Genomic DNA, 25,314 nt, shown 5'->3' with positions numbered 1-25,314 from the left:
ATTTACAGTCTTTAGATGACAGAGAGAATAACAGTACACCTGCTTTGTCTGGCTTCAGCTCCAACACTGAAAACGAAACCAAACAAAACAGACACACCCAAGCTTTCCTCAAAGTGAAACTAAAAAGCAGAGCCAGACTCTCAGCTCCATCCACACTCTGACATCACTGCAGTAACATGAGCATTCAAACATTTCTTAAAAGTGACATTCTCATGACAATTATTTCAGATTGATGTCAGCAAGCACTGCATTGTGCAAAGGGTAGTGGAAATCTAGAACTTGCTCCTGGAGGCTAGGTCAGTTGAAAATCTCAGAACTGAGATTGACAGACTTTTGCTCGGTAAGTCTACTAAGGGATAGGCAACCAAGGCAGGTAAATGGAGTTAAGATACGGATCATTCATGGTTTAACTGAATGGCAGAAAAAAACTCAAGGGACTGAATGGAATGCTCCCATTCCTGTGCTCCTACACATGACCATAACCATAAACATTAACCTAACTTTCCTCTTTTCGACCGAATAGGCTCCTTCCCCTGAGAAATATATATATGCATGCACCAAAGTTCAGTCACACGTGTATATATCAGACATATGGTTTACAGTCTCTATACTAATGAGTGTGACCTTATAATTGACACATTGAACTCCACTTATTATTTAGCCAACCTAATTCATTTGTCCGCATCTCTCAATACTATCAACCACTTTAGTCACTTGCAAGATGGCTTGGTACCATTATCGAACCTGATCTTGTCAATAAAAGTACCTTGTGAGGTTCTATTTATCTGCAGAACAACCAAAACACACTTCTGTGAAACTTGTTTCTCTCATGGACAGGACAGAATCTAAGAACATAAGAGGAGTCAGCCTTTTAGGCCTTTAAGCCTGTGCCCCCGTTCAGGGCTTTAACGTCACACACACATCTTTGCACTCTAACTGCCCCTTAATACCTTGAAAACCACACACTAAAAATTCTCGGAAATAGATCTATGGTTTGTGTAATCTTCTCTAATCTAACCCTAGGAGTAAATCCACACTGCACTCCCACCAAGTCCAATATATCCTTCGCAAGGTGTTGTGCCCAGTCCCCGATACTCCAGATGTGGTCTAACCAGGCTTTGCATAGCTGTAGCATCGCTATTAACCCTTGCAATCTAGATTGAAAAGCCAAGATTTCACTAGCTTTTCGAATATTTTTTGTACTTATCGTAATAATTTAGGTACCTGGACCCGAAGTCTCTTTTGACCTCCATGTTTATAGCTTTTCACCATTTAGAGGGTGCTCAGTTCTAACCTTTTAAGATCCAAGGTGAATGACCTTACACTTTTTTATACTGAAATCCTTTTGCCACAGATTTTCCTATTTACTTAATCGATTAATGTTGCTTCTCTTTGTAACCGTATGCTTACATTTACACTGTCAGAATCTTAACACTTAAGGACTCACTGCCCTTTACACAATTACTCAAAATGCAGCGACGGAGCATCATAGCTTTCCACAACACTCGGCAATGTGATGAGTTCACCTACTTTTGGTGATAACATGGTCATCACCAATAAGGCGGCACAGTGGTTAGCACTGCTGCCTCACAGCACCAGGGACCCGGGTTCAATTCCAGCCTTGGCTGACTGTCTGTGTGGAGTCTGCACCTTCTCTCCGTGACTACATGAGTTTCCGCCGAGTGCTCCGGTTTCCACCCTCAATCCAAAGATGTGGTTAGGTGGATTGGCCTCCAGGGATGTGTGGGTAAGGTGAGGTTACGACTTGCAGGAATAGGGCAGGAGCCTGGTTGGGTGTGCTTTCAGAGAGTTGGTGCAGACTCAAATGGCCTCCTTCTGCACTGTACTGATTCTGTCATCTGAACAAGCAAAGCTAGCAGATGGGGTCTCATGTTACTGTCAAAAAGAATTGAAAGGACTTCCGGTGGCGGCAATGCGGAGCTAAGCCACACGATCGGCAGCTCCCGCAAATAACGGACTTTGGGGCTCTTTTCAGGGCCCCCAACGGAACTTCGTCGACGAATCCCGACATGGGAAGGGGACTGGAGTTGATCCCTACGGTCCTATGTACCCCTGGAAAAGCGGGGGAAGAGAAACAAAATGGCGGCCGGCGGAGGCCTTGAGGAGCTGAGGCAGTGGGCGCAGGAGCAGCAGGAGACTCTGCTGCGCTGCTTCCAGGAGCTTAAGGTGGAGCTGCTGGAGTCGCTGAAGGCTACCACCAGAGAGCTGATGGAGACTCAGACAGCCCAGGGGGCCGCGATCCGGGAGCTGCAGCAGCAGGCCTCCGAAAGGGAGGATGAGGCCGTGGCCGTCGCGGGGAAGGTGGAAATGCACGAGGCGCTCCATAAAAGGTGGCAGGAGCGGTTCGAGGAGCTGGACAACCGGTCGAGGCGGAAGAATTTGCGGATCCTGGGCCTCACGGAGGGGCTGGAGGGGTCGGACCTGGCGGCCTAAGTGGTTGTTGTGCTGAATTCGCTGATGGGAGCTGGGTCCTTCCAGGGGCCCCTGGAGTTGGAGGGGGCCCACATAATTCTGGCTAGGAGGCCCAAGCAGAACGAGCTGCCGCGGGCGGTGTTGGTGCGGTTTCACCGGTTCATGGATCGTGAATGCGTGCTCCGGTGGGCCAAGAAGGAGCGGAGCAGCAAGTGGGAGAACACAGTAGTGCGGATCTACCAGGACTGGAGTGCGGAGGTGGCTAAGCAGAGGGCCGGGTTTAACCGGACGAAGGCGGTGCTCCACAGACGGGGCGTGAAGTTTGGCATGTTGCAGCCGGCGCGTCTGTGGGTCACCTACAAGGACAGGCACCATTATTTTGAGTCCCCGGAGGAGGCGTGGGCCTTTGTGCAGGCCGAGAAACTGGACTCAAACTGAGGGTCAAAGGTATGATAATGTACTTGTGTTTGCTCTGTTTAATGCAAGATGTGGGTTGGCTTTAGGGTGGGCGGGGTGATGTCGTTATATCTTTTTGTGTGGGTCTGGTGGACGGGTTCGGGCAGGGAGGTAAACGGGGAGTGCGGGGAGCTGGTGGGGGGGGGGGGGGGGGGGGGCTGGCAATGGGAGTTGCCCTAGAGGAGGCGGGGTTGGGCAGGGCGAAAGCGCGGGCTTTTCTCTGGTTTCCCGCGCTGTGGGATGGTAGGGGCGGAGTTGGGGCTGAGCAGCGCGGGCCGTTGCTGGCTGTAATTTTCCCGCGCAAGAGCGGGGGGGTGGCCTGCTGATGGGCACGAAGGAGGAGGGGTAGTCCCACGTGGGGAGGAGTCGGAGGTAGGGCGGGAGTCGCCAGGGTTAGCAGAAGTTAGCTGGCTCACGGGAGTGCTATGAATGGAAGGGGCGCGGCTAGGAGGGGTCCTAGCCTTGGGGAAAGGCAGAAGATCAGTGGAGGAAAGCACAGGGGGCGGTGTATGAATATGGGGAGAAGGCGAGTAGGATGCTGGCACACCAGCTCCGAAAGCAGGATGCGGCCAGGGAGATTGGGGGAGTGACGGATAGAGCTGGGAAGGTGGTGCGGAGGGGGGTAGATGTTAATGGGGTCTTCAGGGACTTCTATGGGGAACTGTACCGGTCTGAACCCCCGGTGGAGGGGGTGGAGTGGGGCGCTTCTTGGACAAGCTGCGATTTCCGAGGGTGGAGGAGGGGCAGGTGGAGGGACTGGGGGCGCCGATTGAGCTGGAGGAGTTGGTTAAAGGGATAGGGAGCATGCAGTCGGGGAAGGCGCCGGGGCCGGATGGGCTTCCGGCCGAATTTTATAAAAGGTATGCAGACCTGTTGGGCCCCCTGTTGGTCCGGACCTATAACGAGGGGGGGGGGGGGCTTTGCCTCCAACTATGTTACGGGCGCTGATTTCCTTGATCCTGAAGCGGGAAAGGGACCCTCTGCAGTGTGGGTTGTAGCGCTAACAATTATACTCAAAGCCGAGAGACTGGTACAATAGAGGCTTTATTGTTGTACGATGTTGTCCCTCCATCTGCAACTGTAGACTAAAGGTCTGAGTGGCTCACATGCATATTTATACACAAGCTCCCTGTGGGCGGAGCTAGCCGGCAGGGGCTCACCGGAGGAACCTGTATTACAGGTACAGGCATACATCCCCCTACTGCAGTACGCATAACTACAGTGGTTATCTCACCACATTCACCCCCTGCAAAAAAATGAGTCCGGCGGGGGTGACATGTAACTCTAATACAAAGAATGCTATACAAGAGGGTCCAAACAAGGAAAATCAAGAGTCCATCCGGTTAGCAGGTTACAGGTTGAGCCGAATCGGTGGTCGAACGCTCCGCTGTGATCGGCGTAGCTGTGGTGGTGACGTCGGCACAGCCGGTAATGGCAACGATGGTGCAGGTGCTGGCGGTGTTGGTGCTGGCTGCTGGCGGGATGACTCCGAGAGCAAGCCAAAATCTTCCGTGTCCTCCAGGGTGGACAGGGAGATGAGGGATGGACCTGGTGGGGACGAATAGGGGGGCGCCGGGGTTGGCGCGGGAAGAGAAAGGGGCGTGGGCATGGGATCGGCACCTGAGGGAGCCAGGTCCCGGAGCGAGACTGTATCCTGGCGGCCATCGGGGAACTCCACGTAGGCATACTGAGGGTTGGTGTGGAAAAGGCGTACTTTGTCCACCAGGGGTTCCGCCTTGTGGTGCCGTACATGCCTACGGAGAAGGACTGGACCCGGAGTCGTGAGCCACGTCGGGAGCGACACCCCGGATGTGGACTTCCTAGGGAAGGCAAAAACACGTTCATGGGGTGTACTGTTAGTTGCGGTACACAGTAGCGACCGAATGGAATGGAGCACATCAGGGAGGACCTGCTGCCACCGAGCGGCTGGGAGGTTCCTGGACCATAGGGCCTGCTGGACGGCCCGCCATACCGTCCTGTTCTCCCTCTCTACCTGCCCGTTACCCCGGGGGTTGTAGCTGGTCGTCCTGCTGGAGGCGATACCCCTGCTGAGCAGGAACTGACGCAGCTCATCGCTCATGAACGAGGATCCCCTGTCGCTGTGGATGTAGTCGGGGAAACCGAACAGGGCGAAAATGGAATCCAGGGCCTTGATGACGGTGGCAGACGTCATATCCGGGCATGGGATGGCGAATGGGAACCTAGAAAATTCATCGACCACACTAAGGGTGTAGGTGTTGCGGTCGGTGGAGGGAAGGGGCCCTTTGAAGTCCACGCTGAGGCGTTCAAAGGGGCGGGACGCTTTTACCAGGCGCGCGCGATCTGGCCGGTAGAAGTGCGGCTTGCACTCCGCACAGATCTGGCAGTCTCTGGTGACTGTCCGTACTTCCTCGACGGAGTAGGGCAGATTGCGGGCTGTGATCAAATAGTACAAGCGAGTGACCCCCGGATGGCAAAGGCTCTCGTGCAAGGCACGGAGCTGGTTCACTTGTGCGCTGGCACATGTACCTCGGGAGAGGGTGTCTGGGGGCTCGTTGAGCTTGCCGGGGCGATACAAGATCTCGTAGTTAAAGGTGGAGAGCTCGATTCTCCACCGGAAGATTTTGTCATTCTTGATCTTGCCCCGCTGCGTGTTGTTGAACATGAAGGCTACCGACCGTTGGTTAGTGAGGAGAGTGAATCTCCTGCCGGCCAGGTAATGCCTCCAGTGCCGCACCGCTTCAACGATTGCCTGGGCCTCCTTTTCAACAGAGGAATGCCGAATTTCGGAGGCATGGAGGGTGCGTGAAAAGAATGCCACGGGTCTGCCTGCCTGGTTTAGCGTGGCGGCAAGGGCGACATCTGAAGCGTCGCTCTCTACTTGGAAAGGCAGTGTCTCGTCTACTGCGTGCATCCCTGCCCTGGCTATGTCAGATCGAATGCAGGCGAAGGCCCGTTGTGCCTCGGCCGAGGGGGGAAAATGTGTGGACTGGATAAGTGGGCGGGCCTTGTCCGCATATTGTGGGACCAACTGGGCGTAATAAGAAAAAAACCCAAGGCAGCGTTTGAGGGCCTTGGGGCAGTGGGGGATTGGGAGCTCCATGAGGGGGCGCATGCGGTCGGGATCGGGCCCCAGTAGTCCGTTTTGGACTACGTAGCCAAGGATGGCTAAGCGGTCTGTGCGGAACACGCATTTCTCCTTGTTGTACGTGAGATTAAGGAGCGATGCGGTGTGGAGGAATTTATAAAGGTTGGCATCATGGTCCTGCTGGTCATGGCCGCAGATGGTGACATTGTCGAGGTACGGGAAGGTGGCCTGCAGTCCGTACCGGTCAACCATTCGGTCCATTTCTCGCTGAAATACCGAGACTCCATTCGTGACGCCGAAGGGAACCCTAAGAAATTGGTACAGACGACCGTCTGCCTCGAAGGCAGTGTAGGGACGGTCCAATTTACGGCTGGGGAGCTGGTGGTAGGCGGATTTCAGGTCAATAGTAGAGAAGACCCGGTACTGTGCAATCTGGGTGACCATCTCAGAAATGCGGGGGAGAGGGTACGCGTCGAGCTGCGTGTACCGGTTGATGGTCTGGCTGTAGTCCACGACCATCCTGTGCTTCTCCCCGGTCTTAACCACTACCACCTGGGCTCTCCAAGGGCTGTTGCTGGCCTCGATGATACCCTCCCGAAGCAGCCGCTGGACTTCGGACCTGATGAAGGCCTTGTCCTGGGTGCTGTACCGTCTGCTCCTGGTGGCGACGGGCTTGCAATCTGTGGTCAGATTGGCAAAGAGTGAGGGAGGCTCGACCTTGAGGGTCGCAAGGCCGCAAACGGTGAGGGGAGGTAGGGGACCTCCGAATTTGAGGGTGAGGCTCTGGAGATTGCACTGGAAATCCAGGCCTAGGAAGAGTGACGCGCAGAGGTTGGGGAGAATGTACAGACGGAAACGGTCGAATTCCACGCCCTGTACAGTAAGTTTAACCAGGCAGAAACCACGGATCGGGACAGAGTGGGAACCGGAGGCGAGAGAGATCTGCCGGTTGGCGGGATGGACCACAAGGGAATAGCGCCTTACCGTGTCCGGGTGGACGAAGCTCTCGGTGCTCCCGGAGTCGATGAGGCAGGAGGTCACGTGGCCGTTGACCAGCACCGATGTGGAAGAGGGTGCCAGGTTGCAACGACGGGACTGGTCGAGCGTAATGGAGGCGAGCAGCGGTTGATCGGCGGTTGAGTCAGATGAGTCCGACGAGGAGCGGTAGCGACCCGTGTCCCGTGGCCCCGTCCCGGGGAGAGGACAAAATGGCGGCACCTGGAGACAAGATGGCGGCATCTGCAGTACCTGTGGGTAAAATGGCAGCGTCCATGGAGCGCACGTTGTGGGGTCGGAGCAAAATGGTGGCGCCCATGGAACACACATGGCGGTGGTGGATGAAGATGGCGGCTCCCATGGAGCGCACGTGGCGGGGGCGGCGAAAGATGGCGGCGCCCACTGATCGCACGTGGGGTCGGGGGAAGCGGACGGCGGGGCCCATTGAGGGAGCGGCTGAGGCGAGGGGACCGGGGGCGCGATAGTGGCGACCGTCCAGGACTGACACACCGCTGCAAAGTGGCCTTTCTCACCACAAGCTTTGCAGGTCGCTGTACGGGCCGGGCAGCGTTGGCGGGGGTGCTTCTGCTGACCGCAGAAGTGACAGTGGGGACCCCCAGGGGGTGCGGTGCGGCGGGCAGCGCAGGCATAGTGCGCGGGGGCGGCTGCTGGGGGGGCCGTTTGCGGGGTCCACGAGGGGTAGGACGGATGGGCCTGGGGGGCCGTTTGCGGGGTCCACGAGGGGTAGGACGGGTGGGCCGAGTGGCTAGCGGAGTAAGTTCGCGCACTACGGGAGGCGGCCGTCATGGAAAGGCGCCAGGGCCTTTGCGGCCGCGAGGTCGACTTCCAGCAGTCGTTGCCGGATGGGGTCCAATGCAATGCCGGTAACGAAGGCATCGCGCATGAGTAAATAGGAATGTTCCGTGGCTGTGAGGGCCCGGCAGTCGCAGTCTCGTACCAGAGGTATAAGGGCCCTCCAGAAGTCCTCAATCGACTCACCCGGCTGCTGGACGCGAGTAGAAAGTTGATGCCTCGCAAACAGGGTGTTCGCCGATGGTGCATAGTTCTCCTTCAGCAGTTCAATAGCTGTGGTGTAGTCAGTCGCATCTCGAATTAGCGGAAAGACACTAGAGCAGTGGTTCTCAACCGGGGTCCATGTAACATTACTGGGGGTCCACACAATAAAAATACCGAATTGGGGGTCCACGGTGATATTTTAGTGGTCCATAGAGCAATTCTACTTCAGAACAATTGTTATTACTGAGAATTAAATTTTTACAGTAATCTACGCCATATTAAAATACTAAAAGTAGAAATATTCATGTAGCTATGAATTTTTTGTGGCAATCAAGTAGAAGAAAAAAACTTTACATTTGACAGTGTCGTAAATTTAAAGTTACCTAGAACAAACGGAGGTGAAAATCACCCATCGTTTCTCCTTGACAAGTTTAACGAATGATTTATAACAGTAATCACTAGAAACTGTGTATATTTGATATGAATTGGTTATTTTTAGAGTAATTTAATTCAATTTAGTCAGTAAAAAGTTTTTTCATTACTTTTCATATTAGAATAAGTTTGGCAACGTACGAAAATACTGCTAATCCGTTTCCAACCCTCACGGTAAGGTAGATGGACTTTAGTCATCGGACAAAATATAAGGATTAGTTTACCACGCATATAAGAAGCTTTATTTTCTGTGGAATGGCTATGGGGGTCCACAAAAAAAAATTAAGAGGAAAAGGGGTCCATGGGTTAAAAAAGGTTGAGAACTCCTGCACTAGAGCTAAGTCTGGAGTACAAGAGTTGCTTTTTCTGAGCCTCCGTCGGGGGAGGGTCCGCTGAAGAGATGTAGGCCTCGAAGACTGCAAGCCAGTGAACAAAGTCTTTTCTGGCGTGAGGCGACTGCGGATCCAGCTGCAGACGGTCAGGCTTGATTCTGATGTCCATGGTGAATGGGAAATCGTACAACAATAAATTGTAGCGCTAACAATTATACTCAAAGCCGAGAGACTGGTACAATAGAGGCTTTATTGTTGTACGATGTTGTCCCTCCATCTGCAACTGTAGACTAAAGGTCTGAGTGGCTCACATGCATATTTATATACAAGCTCCCTGTGGGCGGAGCTAGCCGGCAGGGGCTCACCGGAGGAACCTGTATTACAGGTACAGGCATACATCCCCCTACTGCAGTACGCATAACTACAGTGGTTATCTCACCACATGGGTCATATAGGCTGATCTCGCTGCTAAATGTAGACGCCAAGCTGCTGGCAAAGATCTTAGCCACAAGAATAGAGGATTGTGTGCCGGGGGTCATTCGTGAGGACCAGACGGGGTTTGTGAAGGGAAGGCAGTTGAATACAAACGTACGAAGGCTCCTCAACGTTATTATGATGCCGGCTGTGGAAGGGGAGGCGGAGATAGTGGTGGCAGTAGATGTGGAGAAGGCCTTTGATAGCGTTAGTGGGGGTATCTGTGGGAGGTGTTGGAGAGGTTTGGGTTTGGGGAGGGGTTTGTCCGTTGGGTGAGGTTGCTCTATGAGGCCCCGATGGCGAGTGTAGCCACAAATAGGAGGAGGTCGGAGTACTTTCGGCTGTACCGGGGGACGAGACAGGGGTGTCCCCTGTCCCCCTTGCTCTTTGCGTTGGCAATTGAGCCCCTGGCCATGGCGTTGAGGGAGTCAGGGAACTGGAGATGCCTGGTGCGGGGTGGGGAGGAGCATCAAGTGTCGCTTTATGCGGACGACCTGTTGCTGTATGTGGCGGACCCGGTGGGGGGTTGCCGGAGGTGATGAGGATTCTTAGTGAATTCAGGGGCTTATCTGGGTATAAGCTGAACCTGGGCAAGAGTGAGTTGTTCGTGGTGAACCCGGCGGATCAGGACGCGGGGATTAGTAGGCTCCCACTGAAGCAGGCAGAGAAGAGCTTCAGGTACCTAGGAGTCCAGGTGGCTGGGAGCTGGGGGGCCCTGCACAAGCTCAACCTCACAAGGTTGGTGGAGCAGATGGAGGAGGAGATCAAAAGGTGGGATATGTTACCGCTGTCACAGGCGGGGAGGGTGCAGTCCGTTAAGATGACGGTGCTCCCGAGGTTTTTGTTCCTGTTCCAGTGCCTCCCCATCCTTATCCCGAAGGCCTTTTTTAGGAGGGTCAACAGGACTATAACGGGATTTGTGTGGGCGCATGGGACTCCGAGGGTGAGAAGAGTGTTCTTGGAACGGGGCAGGGATAGGGGGGCTGGCGTTGCCCAACCTCTGTGGGTACTACTGGGCTGCCAACGCAGCGATGGTGCGTAAGTGGGTAATGGACGGGGAAGGGGCAGCATGGAAGAGGATGGAGGTGGCGTCCTGTGTGGGCACGAGCTTGGAGGCGCTGGTAACAACGCCGATGCCGCTCCCTCCAACGAGGTATACCACTAGCCCGGTGGTGGCGGCTACCCTCAAAATTTGGGGGCACTGGAGACGGCATAGGGGAGAAGTGGGGTGCTCGATGGAGGCCCCGATACGGGGGAACCATCTGTTTGTCCCAGGGAGCATTGATGGCTGATTTCTGGGCTGGCACAGGGTAGGGGTTAGGAAGTTGAGGGACCTGTTTGTGGAGGGGAGGTTCGAGAGCTTGGGGGAGTTAGAGGGGAAGTTTGGGCTCCCCCCGGGGAACATGTTTAGGTACATGCAGGTTAGTGTGTTTGCCAGGCGGCAGGTGGAGGGGTTCCCCTTGCTGCCCCCATGTGGGGTACGGGACAGGGTGCTCTCGGGGGTGTGGGTTGGAGGTGGGAGGATTTTGGACACATACCGGGTAATGCAGGAGGTAGACGAGGCCTCGGTGGAGGAACTGAAGGGTAAATGGGAAGAGGAGCTGCGTGAGGAGATTGAGGGGGGGGACGTGGTCGGATGCCCTGGAGAGTGAATTCCTCCTCTTCCTGTGCGAGGCTTAGCCTCATACAGTTCAAGGTGCTGCATAGGGCCCACATGACTGGGACGAGGAAGAGTAGGTTTTTCGGGGGCTAGGTGCTCGGGGAGCCCAGCGAACCATGCCCATGTTTTGGGCGTGCCCAGCGCTGGGGTGGTTTTTGAAGGGGGTAGCAAGGACGGTGTCGAGGGTGGTGGTATCCAGTGTCAAGCCAGGCTGGGGACTCGCAAATTTTGGGGTTGCAGTGGAGCCGGGAGTGCAGGAGGCGAAAGAAGTCGGTGTTCTGGCCTTTGTGTCCCTAGTAGCCCGGCGGAGGATCTTGCTTCAATGGAATGATGCGAGGCCCCCAAGCGTGGAGGCCTGGATCAATGATATGGCGGGGTTCATCAAATTGGAGAAGGTGAAATTTGCCCTGAGGGGATCAGTACACGGGTTCTTTAGGCGGTGGCAGCCTTTCCTGGACTTCCTGGCGGAACGGTAGGGAAATAGGCCGGCAGCAGCAGCAACCCGGCGGGGTTTGTTTCGGTGGGAGGGAGAACTGTGTACATGGGTTTGTGGGATGTGGCGGGTGTTATCTCTTTCCCTGTTGTTTGTTTTGTTTTTTTTCTTTTGTTTGCAGTTGCTTTTGTAGTTGAGTGGGTGTTGTTCTTGGGTTTTTTCCATGGTTGTTTTGTTAATATTGTTTTGTTGTTTATATTTTGTGAAAATCTTAATAAAAATTATTTGAAAAAAAAGAATTGAAAGAAAGTGTGTTCAGTTCCTTTCTCCACTGTACTGCACTATCCAACTTTCTTGATGCCAGGCTGCACTATACCACCCTGCCGACTGACAACAGGCACACTGGTCAAGAACTAGAAGTGGAGAAAAAATAAAATATTTCACAAGCCCGTCATTCTTTGGAGGAGGAAATCAGACATCCTTCATTTACTGGTCACTGGCAATCTGCAGATTCCAAGATCTTATGGGAAAAGGTCAAGCACAAATCACAGTGCAATATTTAGATGCCTCAGTCACGTCTCAGAACACAAATCAAACAAAGCAAAATCATGCGGCTAAAAAATACATCAGAGGGATACCAAAACATTACAAATTTTCTGTTCCTCAAATTGCAAAACGAAAGCTGTGAAAAGACACAGCAACTCCTGTTCAGCAATGCCACCTTATGTCAGCATATTAATATGTCACACCAATCGAGTTCCAATTAAAAGAAGGGGGAAGAACATGGGAGAAAAGATCTGAAATTTTGGTTTGCAGTTTGAAAATATTGCGGTCTTCCACAACAAAATCTATCTCATGTAAAGGTTCCTAGATATTGGTCTGTAATTCAAATACTAAAGTGATGAGCTAATCATAACAAATAGTGCCACAGGAAATACTTATCCCTATTAAGGAACTTGTTCTGCCCTTCAGCCTGTAGGACAACAATGACTCACTGAATGGTTCAAACCCTTCAATTATCTCACACAGTTGAATTGCACGAGATGAGTAAGCCAGATGTTAGTAATTGGGCTCTCTCTGCCGCTACGTCAAGGCTCAAAACCAGAATTGGAATGACACAATATCTTCAAAAAAACTTCAAAGAACCTGCATAAACATGAAGCAGTAGCCATCTTAAGGAGGTCTTTGTAATCTCCCATCCAGTCAAGATATTGCTAAATTATAATGGATTTGGAATATAATTTGACTGCTAGCTACGCCCCAGATTTCTATTCTCTTGAGGCACTCCGGATCCACACACTGCTCTGGAGTGATAAGCTCCTGAACCGTGTTGTATTAGATTATCAACCGAGATTATATACTCGGGTCTTTGGAGTAGGATTTGAACCTCTGGTCTTCTGACTCAACCACATTTTCATACTGTCCTCACACTGGAACATTTAAAACTCCCAAGCAGACACAAGCATGCAATGACTGCGGAAGCAGCAGTGAAACACCACAGAATCGCTGATCCACTGGAACGTGCCTCACATGGTAAAGAGTGCCACTTGGTTGCCGTACTGATTAAGTCTGCCATTTGGGGCAGCACGGTGGTGTAGTGGTTAGCATTGCTGTCTCATGACGCCGAGGTCCCAGGTTCGATCCCGGCTCTGGGACACTGTCTATGTGGACTTTGCACATTTGCGTGGGTTTCGCCCCCACAACCGAAAGATGTGCAGGGTAGGTGGATTGGCCACACTAAATTTGTCCCTTAATTGGAAAAAAAATGAATTGTGTACTCTAAATTTATTTTTTTAAAGTCTGCCATTTGCATTGCTTTCATTTTGGGCAATGTTCTCAACCAATTGGGCTTGACCAATTTTTAGAAAAGTTATCAAACGGGAAGAAGCCAGGATTGTATCTCAGGAGTTGCCTTCATTCTCTGTGGATGGGTGTTTTTCCAACACCCCCATAATGGCATGGGCAAGATAATGACCAAATAATCTGTTCCAATTACTTTGGTTGTGGGAGAAATATTGACCTGGACACTGAGAATCTCGCTGCTCTTCAAAGAGTAATTGGATCTTGACTCCATCGGATAGATGTGGCCAGGGCTTGCTGCCTCATTTGAAAGACAGCTTCTCGCAATACCAGATTGGACTGCCAGCATCAGGCATGTGCTCAAGTGCCTGGAATGGGACTCGAGACTACTACCTTCTGAATCACAGGCCACTGAGCCACAGCTGATCAAGTTATGTAAATAATGACGAGTTATAATTAATTTGCAGTGCCCTGTACATTAGCAGTCACACATTTAACTCAAGACTAACCTAAAGTACAAAACCAAACCTAAAACAATCCAATCCAGGAGCAGAAAACCAATCAAACGCAGGTCAAAGACCATTCCATTGATATTCTACTCATCTTAAATATCCAACTTAGGAACTGTTTCAATGTTTTTCTACTGAGCTTCAGCTGGGTATATCGGAAATGTTTTTTGTGATTGTGTACCCACGTGCATTACAGTTAGGCTGACATACAATTCTGAAGGGGTGAAGAAGTGATGGATGATTCCAACGTCACACAATTTCTCAACTTTGTTCAGCAGCTGACTTTCCTGAAATTTGGCAGGGGGAGAAGAGAAAGAGAGAGAACAGGGAAGGCGGATACAATATTTCAAGGAGAAATCCTGGCCACATATGTCAAGGTTGTGAAGATAGCAACAAAGCCAATACAAATCAGCAGGCCCATGTAATCTCACCTCCCTAGCTCTTCGCCCATCTCATAGTACTTCTCCACATTATCTTGCTTGAAAACTGCCATTGTGCAGGTCAGATCCAGTGTCATTATCCACTTCCCAAGTATCCACTGGAGAGTCTGTAACTTGGGGAAAATTCTTCCTATTTCAACAGCAGGGCTAGAACACAAACATACATAACACATACCATCACTTAAATTGAACAATTGAAAGAAACTTTCAAAACAATCCAAGTGATACTGGGAATTAAAAACATTGCATTCACTTACATAATACACCAAACCTTTAGGGATTTGTTATTTTTAAAGAGGTCGAGGATCCAACAGTGCTTGAAGCACCTGCTTCTGTTGAAATTCAAAGCTGTGAGCTGGACACGACAAATCGGGGCCATTCCCAGCACAGCTCATGTTTCTGAACAGCGTGTGACTGGGACAAACACAGACTGCTACTTGTCCTCAAATCATTTCTACACCACATGGTCATGTCAGAAACAAGTGACTCCACTTAAACAGGATGGATTTTTTAGCTTTATCACACTTGGACAACAACCTAAAGTGAACATACACAGCCTTTATCTCAAGCACGCTCTGTGCATCTTTCAGCAGTTCAATAAAATCTGGTCAATAAATATACCATATTCTTCAAATTGTGCATGGCATTTAAAAATTTTTATACAATTTAACTAACAAAATAAGTAGAAGTTAAATTTCTATTGTGTTTTTGCTAGATAGTTACCCATTTTAAGAGGAATCGGCAGTCTTGCACAGTGTAAGGGTGAGTTTAGCATGCAACGAAAACATAACATATTCAAATTCCCTACCCCTGGAATTTTTTTTAAATTTAGAGTACCCAATTCCTTTTTTGTTTCCAATTAAAGGGCAATTTAGCGTGGCTAATCCACCTATCCGGCACATCTTTAGGTTGTAGGGTTGAGACCCACGCAGACACGGGAAGAATGTGCAAACTCCACATGGATAGTGTCAGGGCCGGGATCGAAGCCGGGTCCTCAGTGCTGTGAGGCATCAGTGCTAACCACTAGCATTGTGGATAGCACAATCGCTTCACAGTTCCAGGGTCCCAGGTTCGATTCCGGCTTGGGTCACTGTCTGTGTGGAGTCTGCACATCCTCCCCGTGTGTGCGTGGGTTTCCTCCGGGTGCTCCGGTTTCCTCCCACAGTCCAAAGGTGTGCAGGTTAGGTGGATTGGCCATGATAAATTGCCCTTAGTGTCCAAAATTGCCCTTAGTGTTGAGTGGGGTTACTGGGTTATGGGGATAGGGTGGAGGTGTTAACCTTGGGTAGGGTGCTCTTTCCAGGAGCCGGTACAGACTCGATGGGCCGAATGGCCTCCTTCTGTACTGTAAATGTTATGAAAATATGAAATAACCCTGGAATTAAAATCACAGCCTTCTGTTCAATTTTGAAAATAAGACAATAGATAGGATTCTGATTTGTAGGAACTGGACTAGCTTAATTCTTCAGGTTTAGTGGGAGATCACTGAACATGTCGCAAATACAACACAAGCCAGTGCAGAACACAACAAAGAGGCATCAAAGTTTACAAAGAATTTAGCACACAAACTCACACATAAAAGCACAAGCACCTTGGCTTGAAGTTGCATTTGAAAGACTGCAGTGTCATGCACTAAGAGGTGGCCATTCAGCCGCTCGAGCCTTGTTCTTTCATACAATTAAATCGTGGCTGGTCTATATTTAATGCCATTTACCTGCCTTAGTTCCATATTCCTTATTATCCTTTTTTTTCTTTTTTAAAAATTCGAGTACCCAATTCATTTTTTTTTTAATTATGGGGCAATTTAGCATGGCCAATCCACCTAGCTTGCACATCTTTTGGGTCGTGGGGATGAAACCAACACAAACAGGGGGTGAATGTGCAGACTCCACACAGACAGTGACCCAGAGCTGGGATCGAACCTGGGACCTCAGTGCCGTGAGGCCCTAGTGCTAACCCACTGCGCCATCATGCTGCCCCTATTCCTTATTATCCTTAACCAACAATAATCAATCAATCAGAGATTCAAAATTAATCGAGTGAACATTTACATCTTTTTGTGGGAGAAAGCCACTCATTTCTATGAAGAAATGTTTCCTAATTACCCTCATCAATAATCTGGCTCTGAATAACATCAGCTCAGAATACTTTCCTCTCTACTGTGGGACGAGGCAGGGATGTCCTATGTCCCTCCCTGTTGTTTGCACTAGTGATTGAGCCATTGGCCATCGTGTTAAGGAATTTGGGGGTATGGGAAGGGATAGTGCGGGGGGGGGATAGAGCATAGGGAGTCCTTGTATGCAGACGACTTTTCATTATACGTGGCGGAACCAATTGCGCCAATAGGGGGAATACCGGAACTGCTTCGGGTGTTTGGGTCTTTCTCAGGGTACAAATTAAATCCAGACAAGAGTGAATATTTTGTGGAGTCTCGGCTGGGGATGTGGGGGTGCTGTCATTCCGTAGGACAGGGACTCACTTTAGATACCTGGGGGTGCAGGTTGCTCGGGATTGGGCGGGGGCAGGGGGGGGGGGCTCCGTAGGTACAGCATTTCTAGTTTGGTGGACAGGGTGAAAGTGATCTGGCAAGGTGGGATGGTCTCCCTCTGTCACTGGCGGGTCGGGTACAGGTGGTTAAAATGAAGGTGTTGCTGCGATTCCTATTTATTTTCCAATGCCTGCCGAATTTGGAAAAAAAATGAAAATCGCTTATTGTCACGAGTAGGCTTCAATGAAGTTACTGTGAAAAGCCCCTAGTCGCCACATTCCGGCGCCTGTTCGGGGAGGCTGTTACGGGAATCGAACCGTGCTGCTGGCCTGCCTTGGTCTGCTTTCAAAGCCAGTGATTTAGCCCAGTGTGCTAAACAGCCCAAATTTCCTACCAAAGGCATTTTTTACAGAGACTGAAGGGATGATTACCTCATTCATATGGGAAGGGAAAGTGGTCAGAATTAGAAAGGTGCTCCTACAGAGAGGACGGCAGGCAGGGGGCCTGGGTCTTCCAGACCAGATGTATTATTATTGGGCGGCGAATGTGGAGAAGGTATGGAGCTGGGTCAGAGGGGTCGACTCCGAATGGGTCAGAATGGAGGAGAGTTTGCGTAGAAGGTCGGGATTGAAGGCGCCAGCAACAGCACCACTCCCAATGGTCCCGGGGAGATACTCTGAGTCCAGTAGGTATAGCTTTGTTGAGAATTTGGAGGCAGTTTCGCCAGCACTTCGGGTTGGGGGCACGGTCAAGGGAAATGCCAATTCGGGGGAACCACAGATTTGAGCCAGGGAAGTGGGATGGAAATTTTCAGAGATGGGAGGAGAAAGGAATTAGGACACTAAAAGATTTGTTTCTTGGGCAATCTTGCAGGATTGAAGGAGCTGGGAGCAAAGTATGGGCTGGAGCAGGGGGAAATATTTAGATACAGGCAGGTTCGAGACTTTGCCAGAAAGGAGATACAGAGCTTCCCAGTAGAGCCGGCTTCCACATTGCTGGAGGAGGTGCTGACGACAGCGGGACTAGAGAAGAGGGTAGTATCGGCAGTTTATGGGGTTATTTTGGAAGAGAAGAAAGCATTGCTGGAAGGGATCAAGGCAAAGTGGGAGGAAAAGTTGGGAGAGGGTATGGAGCAGGGGTTCTGGTGTGAAGTGCTCGGGAGGGTGAACGCCTGCACCTCGTGCACGGGGTTGGGGCTGATACAGCTGAAGGTGGTATATAGAACACACCTCACAAGGGCGAGGATGAGCCGGCTCTTTGAGGGGGTAGAAGATGTGTGTGAACATTGGGGGGGGGGGGGGGGAAACCACGTTCATATGTTTTGGTCCTGTCCAAAGCTAGAGGATTACTGGAAGGAGGTTTTTAGGGTAATCTCTAAAGTGGTGCACGTGAAACTGGACCCGGGCCCTCGGGAGGCCATATTCAGGGTGTTGGACCAACCAGGTTGGTAATGGGTGCGGAGGCAGATGTTGTAGCCTTCGCCTCGTTGATTGCCTGAAGGCGGATCCTGTTAGGGTGGAGATCAACCTCTCCATCCTGTACCATGGCGTGGCGGGGGGAGCTGCTGGAATTCTTGACTCTTGAGAAGGTCAAATTTGAACTGAGGGGAAGGATGGAGGTGTTCTACAATTCATGGGCGTTATTCATTATGCACTTTCGAGAATTGGATTACAACGAACATTGGGAGAGGGGGGGCTGGGGACTTGTGTTAATAGTGACTATGGGTGATTGCTGATTCCTTTTTGTCATTTGTTTATGTTAACATGCGGGCTAGAAATATTTAAAAAAAAAGAAAATGTGAAAAAGGAGGAGAATAAAGAAATATTTTTTTTAAAACATGCAGGCTAATGTTTGGAGCTTTGGTGGGAGAATGGGATCGTTGTTATTGATATGGGGATTGACATTGCATTCGCTATTGATTATTGTTGGGTGTAAATTTGGGAGAAAATGTGAAAAAGGAGAATAAAAATATTTTGGAAAAAAAAATAACCTGGCTCTGATTTTAAGGCAATATCCTCAACAGTAGAAAAGGTTTCCAGATACCCTATCAATTTCATTTAAAATCCTAAAAATCTTACTCAACTGCTATATTCCAGAGAATACAAATCTAGTTCATGCAAACTTTCCTCAATTTAACAGAAGGTAACATTCTGGTGAACCTTTGCTGCACTCTTTCCAAGGCCATTATAACTATTAAAAGGCGTGGTGCCGAGAATGAGATTCCTAACCTGTGATTTATGTAGGTGTGTCACTAGCTCCTGGGGTGCGGTGCACAGAATAACTGGTGCTCAGCTGGAAATGTCGGTTTCCCATGCTCTCTAACCTACATCGGCACCAGGCTCAGAACTTGATGGCTTTAAATCCTCTCTATCTCTGTAACCTCCTCCAGCCCTACAGCCCTTTGGTTCTCCACCCCCATCCCCCCCCCAATTCTTGACTCTTGTGCAGCCCTGATTTTCTTCGACTCACCTTCGGCAGCCATCCAAGCCTTAAAATCTGGGATTTCCTCCCTGAACCTCGACGACTCTCTCTGCCTTTTTAGATAGTTCTCTCTGCAACTTCTAACCTCACTTTTTGTTACCTCTGCTAATATTGCCTGATATGGTGCAATGTCAAATTTTGTCCAATTATGCTGAGGTAGCTTGACACTACTAGGATGAGAATCGAGGGGTATGGACCCCGGATGTGTTGAAAATTTTAGTTTAGATGGGCAGCATTTCCTCATGTTTTCTCTGGCCCTTGATCCTTACATTACACGGTGTTCTTTTTACACAGAGGGTAGTGGGTGCCTGGAACTCACTGCCGGAGGTGGTGATGGAAGCAGGGACGATAGGGGCATCTTGACAAATACATGAATAGGATGGTAATAGAGGGATACGGACCCCAGAAGTGTAGATTTTAGTTTAGACGGGCAGCATGGTCGGTGCAGGCTTCGAGGGCCGAAGGGGCCTGTTCCTGTGCTGTACTTTTCTTTGTTCTTTGTAATGGGAACAGTTTCTATTTACCCTGCCTAGTCCTCCTGATGGTTTTGAACAGCTGAACCAAATCTCTTCTCAGCTATACCTTCAAGAAGAACAGTCCCAGCTTCACCAATCCATCCTCATAACTGGAAGACTCTCATCCTCAGAACATCCTTTCCAGTGCTTTCACAAGGTCCCTAATGTACACTGCTCAGAATTGGACACAATATTCAAGTTGAGGCCAAACTATTGCTTAATACAGGTTCACTACAACATCCTGCTTTTGAACTATATGCCTCTATTTTATAAAGCTCAGAATCACATTGCATTATTCACTTTTTCCTCAACCTGCACGATGATCTTCAAAAATGTATCCATATATACCCAGAGATCCCTTCAATCCTGGACTCTCTTTAGAAAGGCATGCTTTTTTAAATAAATAACACAAGTTGTTTGGTCGTTATTTTAACCTCTGGGGACTGCCTCCCTTGAGGAGACTGAAGATTAGTTTTAGATTCTACACACATTTTTTCTAATATTTTTCTAAATAAAAAGTGGAAGCAACTTAGATTGGATCTGAAATACATTATGTCTGGTACAGAGCAGAACTATGACAGGAATCCAACAGAGCAAGTTATCAGATATAAATAGACAGTCATTTGTGTTGTTTTGGAGGCAACGAGAACGTTAAGTGCATAGAAACTAAACAATATAAAACTGTAAAAAGTTTCTGGATTAAATTACAGCAATGCAGGAATCCAGGGCAGGAGACACAAATTGAAATGAGTAGGAAGAAGCTTTTACTCCAAGGGTAAAGAATGCTTGAAATACGAGCAGGACGAGTACTCGGCAATCGCAGTGTTGAATCATGCCCCGCATTGGGTGGATCTACGGGTTAGTGTGGAGAGAGGGCAACGCCCACCGTGGAGACTGGATGTGGGTTTGCTTACGGACGAAGCGATCTGTGGGCGGGTTAACAAGTCCATCCAGAACTACTTGGAAACAAATGATACGGGGGAGGTCTCCGCAGCTACGGTTTCGGAAGCTCTGAAGGCAGTGGTCAGAGGGGAATTAATCTCGATAAGGGCCCGCAGAGAAAAGGCGGAACGGGCTGAGAGGGATAGGTTAGTGGTGGAGATATTTGGAAGCCCTAGACGCAGGGCTACTGAGGGAGCGGCGGAGGTTACAGGTGAAGTTTGGGCTGTTGACCACAGGGAAAGCGGTGGAACAGTTGAGGAAGGCAAGGGGGGGGGGGGGGGGGGCGATTTATGAGTATGGGGAAAAGGCAAGCAGAATGTTGGCGCACCAGCTCAGGAAAAGGGAGGCGGCCAGGGAGCTAGGTAAAGTAAAGAGTAGAGGCGGTAATACTGTCCTGGACCCAGCGGGGGTGAACAAGGTGTTTAAGGACTTCAATAGTAAATTATATGAGTCGGAACCCCCGGCTGGGGTGGAGGGGATGAGGCAGTTTTTGGATCAGTTGAGGTTTCTGAGGGTAGATGAGGATCTGGTGGAAGGGCTGGGAGCCCCAATTGAGATTGAGGAAATAATCAAGGGGTTGGTGGGCATGTAATCGGGCAAGGCCCGGGACCTGATGGCTACCCGGTGGAATTCTATAAGACGTTTTCAGAGATATTGAGCCCACTGCTGGTGAGGACATTTAATGAAGCAAGAGAGAAGGGAGCCCTCCCCCCAACAATGGCGCAGGTCTCAATTTCATTGATCCTGAAACGGGAGAAGCAATGCGGGTCATCCAGCCCAATTTCTCTACTGAATGTGGAGGCCAAACTGCTGGCTATGATATTGGCCACAAGGATAGAGGACTGTGTCCCGGGGGTATTAGAGGAAGACCAGACAGGATTTGTAAAGGGCAGGCAACTCAAGGCCAATGTTCAAAGGCTTTTGAATGTTATTATGATGCCCTCAGAAATGGAGAGGAGGTAGAGGTGGTGGTAGCAATGGATGTGGAGAAGGCTTTTGATTGGGTGGAGTGGAATTACCTGTGGGAGACGCTGGGATGGGGTTGCTCTATCAGGCACAGGTGAAAAGACTGGGAGAGCTGCCATTTAGAATGGTAGGAAAGAGCTTTCAGTATCTGGGAATCCAGGTGGCCCAGGAATGGGAGGAATTGCACAAGTTAAACCTATCCCGACTGGTAGACAAATGGAAGGGGACTTTAAGGGATGGGACATGCTCCCGCTATCACTGGCAGGGAGGGTACAGACCATGTAAATGACGGTCCTCCTGAGATTTCTGTTTGTCTTTCAGTGCCTCCCCATCTTCATCCCAAGGACCTTTTTCAAGTGGGTGAATAAGGTTATTTTGGGCTTTGTGTGGGCGGGTAAAACCCCGAAAGTGAAGAACGTATTGCTGGAGCGCAGTCGGGGGGAGGGTGGCTTGGTGCTGCTGAACTTCTGCAATTACTACTGGGCAGCTAATATAGCCATGATTAGGAAGTGGGTAGCGGGGGAGGGGTCGGTGTGGGAGCGGACAGAGGCGGCGTCAGGCAAAGACACGAGTTTCGGAGCACTGATAACGGCACCTCTTCCGCTCTCGCCGGCCCGATACTCCACAAAGTCCGGTGGTGGTGGCGGCTCTGAAAACCAGGGGGCAATGGAGAAGATATAAGAGAGTGGAGGGAGCATCGGTTTGGACCCCGATTTATAATAATCATCGTTTTTTTTTTAAATGCTTGAAATACCTTGCCAGGTGGTACAATGAAAGCAAATAAACACTTTTGGATTGTTCCAAATGCATCTGGGTGCTATAATGAGAGGGGTGAGAAGAGTGAGCTGATAGAGAAATGAGCTTCTAGCGACTTAGTTGCTGTTTTCTCATTGTTACACATTGGATGTGCAGTCATTCACTGTCTACACTGTTTACAGCACTCAAGATGTAGAGATGCCGGCATTGGACTGGGGTGAGCACAGTAAGAAATCTTACAACACCAGGTTAAAGTCCAACAGGTTTGTTTCAAACACGAGCTTTCAGAGCACTGCTCCAAAAACTCGTGTTTGAAACAAACCTGTTGGACTTTAACCTGGTGTCATAAGACTTCTTACTGTACAGCACTCAAGGCACCCAACGCAAGGCAATCAGATTTTATGTCCCTCTATGGCTCTTCAGGAGAAAGGAGATGCTGCTTGCTGGAACAGCAAGATATTTAGTCATTACCTGTATCAGTTTCACTGGGCACCCAACGTCCCCACACTCGGAAACAGCGTTAGCTTCACCAGTGCCTCCTTTACACGACAACGGTGTTACTGATGGTAAAATCATAATCTTGTTTAAATTATTTGAACTTTTAAGAGTTCCTGTCCCTAATGCACAAGAGGCTTGGAAAGAATCCAGTTAAATTCGAGATTTTGGACAGCACGGTGGCGCAGTGGGCTGTTGCCTCACGGCGCCGAGGTCCCAGGTTCGATCCCGGCTCTGGATCACTGTCCACGTGCAGTTTGCACCTTCTCCCCGTGTTTGCGTGTGTTTCGCCCCCACAACCCAAAGATGTGCAGGTTAGGTGGATTCGCCACGCTAAATTGCCCCTTAATTGGAAAAAATTAATTGGGTACTCTTAAACAAAAATTTTAACTTTGAGATTTCATTATCCGCATCAAGTGATTTATAATGTTAACAGTGCCACTCGCTGTTATTACTCACCTTTAAATTGAAGGTGACGTGTTAGTGTTCCTCATCCAGTTTACCGATCTGGCTTTATGCTTAACAGCAACCTAACCTTCAACACAACATGTACTGAATAACAGTCAGAGATATATCTGTGCTCTATACGCCAAATATATTCTTTACAAACTTTCTCACACGTCACAACACTGACACCACATTACTATCTCACATTCCAACTTCAGTACTGCAAATTATTTTTGCAATGATAACTCAGTTGCAGAGAATGTTCAAAGTAAACACACATTCCAAAGCAGGATCTCACAATACCACATCCTAGTCATAAGCCAAAGCCATAAAGGAACATAATGCACCCTGAAAGACTTATCATCCTTTCTCATTTTAACCTCCAAATTTACTTGATAATCAACTGCACTTCATAACGGCTGCAAAAATGCAAAGATCACTTCTGACTATGAACATAGAATTTTACAGAGCAGAAGGAGGCCATTCGGCCCATCGAGTCTGCACCGGCTCTTGGAAAGAGCACCCTACCCCCTACCCAAGGTCAACACCTCCACCCTATCCCCATAACTCAGTAACCCCACCCAACACTAAGGGCAATTTTGGACACCAAGGGCAATTTATCATGGCCAATCCACCTAACCCGCACATCTTTGGACTGTGGGAGGAAACCGGAGCACCCGGAGGAAACCCACGCACACACGGGGAGGATGTGCAGACTCCGCACAGACAGTGACCCAAGCCGGAATCGAACCTGGGACCCTGGAGCTGTGAAGCGATTGAGCTATCCACAATGCTACCATGCTGCCCCATATGTTAAGTTAAGTTAAAGTTAAGTTATGTTAAGGACTTCCGGTTGCGGCTATGACCAGCTAAGTCGCACGTTTGGCTGCTCCTGCTACAAAGGTGTTTTCGGGCCGATTGGAGGGCCCCAACGGCGCTGTAAGGACAAATCCCGGTGGGGGAAGGCTCCCTGAAGAGAACCAGACCAACTTTATGGTCGGTACCCGGAGTGGGGTGGTAAAGAAAGCAACAGCAGCTCCCAAAAAAAAGCGGGGGAAGAAGACCAAAATGGCGGCCGGTGGCGCACCCGAGGAATGGAGGAAATGGGCGGAGGAGCAGCAGGCCGCTCTCCTGCGCTTCTTTACGGAGCTGAAAATGGAGCTCTTGGAGTCAATGAATGCGACGACCACCAGGCTGATGGGAGCCCAGGCGACCCAAGAGGCGTCGATTCGGGAGCTGCAGCAGGAGATGACTGCGAGGGAGGAGGAGGCCACGGTCCTCGTGGGAAAGGTAGAGGTGCACGAGGCACTCCACCTGAAATGGCAGAGTCGTTTTGAGGAGCTGGATACCCGAATGAGGCGGAAGAACCTGAGGATCTTGGGCCTGGCAGAAGGCCTGGAGGGGTCAGACCTCCCGGGATACGTAGCAGAAATGCTGAGCTCCCTGATGGGGGCAGGGGCCGTCCCTTCGCCCCTGGAGCTGGAAGAGGCCTACAGGGTCATGGCTAGGAGGCCAAGAGCAAATGAGCCCCCGAGGGCGGTGCTGGTGCGGTTCCAGCGACTCAGCGACCGTGAGAGAGTGCTGGAGTGGGCCAAGAGGGAAAGGAGCAGCAAGTGGGAGAATTCGACGGTGAGGGTCTACCAGGACTGGAGTGCGGAGGTGGCAAAGTGGCGGGCCCGGTACAACCGGACGAAGGCGGTGCTACATGCAAAACGGATCAGGTTCGGAATGCTGCAGCCAGCGCGCTTGTGGGTCACCTACAGGAACCAACACCACTATTTTGAGTCCCCAGAGGAGGCGTGGGCCTTTGTACAGGAAGAGAAACTGGACTCGAATTAGACCCAGGGGATACTTGGCGGCCGTAGCCGCTCGGGTACTTTCAGCTGAATTCTTTGTTTGGATTTTGAACTCTTGCTGTGGGTTTTTCTTCTGATGTTTTTTCCCCCCTTTGCCAACTTCCCTTAGTTATTGTTATTGTGGTTATTCATGGTTATTTATGGTTATTTATGCTGTTTGGTAGAGGGCGACTGTTAAGTACATTGTTATTTGTTATCTATCTGTTATTTATGATGTTAAGTTGGGGAGGCGGGACAGGGGGGAGAGCAGATCGGGGATATGGGCTCCTAGGGGGGGTTCTTTACAGGCATGGACGGGGACGGGGGTGGAACTGAAGAT

General features: G+C 50.1%; 1 protein-coding gene across 7 annotated transcripts in view; it reads right to left on the bottom strand.

Annotated features, from left to right (window-relative positions):
- LOC119952867 (death-associated protein kinase 3-like) overlaps nucleotides 1-25,314 on the bottom strand; it is a 71,029-nt gene that overhangs the window by 32,149 nt on the left and 13,566 nt on the right. For 2 of the 7 annotated variants that reach the window (XM_038776439.1, XM_038776443.1), the window contains exons 2-3: nucleotides 22,669-22,757; nucleotides 14,041-14,196 (exon numbers count right to left, since the gene is read on the bottom strand). In XM_038776439.1, the coding sequence (XP_038632367.1) occupies nucleotides 14,041-14,126 (86 nt within the window). In that variant the 5' untranslated portion in view covers nucleotides 14,127-14,196; nucleotides 22,669-22,757. Of the gene's footprint in view, nucleotides 1-14,040; nucleotides 14,197-14,306; nucleotides 14,444-22,668; nucleotides 22,758-23,151; nucleotides 23,476-25,314 lie in introns of those variants that run through there. The other 5 variants (XM_038776440.1, XM_038776444.1, XM_038776441.1 and 2 more) reach the window with 4 other exon arrangements.

Source organism: Scyliorhinus canicula, chromosome 18 (genome assembly GCF_902713615.1).
Source record: "Scyliorhinus canicula chromosome 18, sScyCan1.1, whole genome shotgun sequence".
NCBI lineage: Eukaryota > Metazoa > Chordata > Chondrichthyes > Carcharhiniformes > Scyliorhinidae > Scyliorhinus > Scyliorhinus canicula.
Note: the sequence above shows the minus strand (reverse complement) of the source record. Positions and strands in the feature narration are given on the sequence as shown.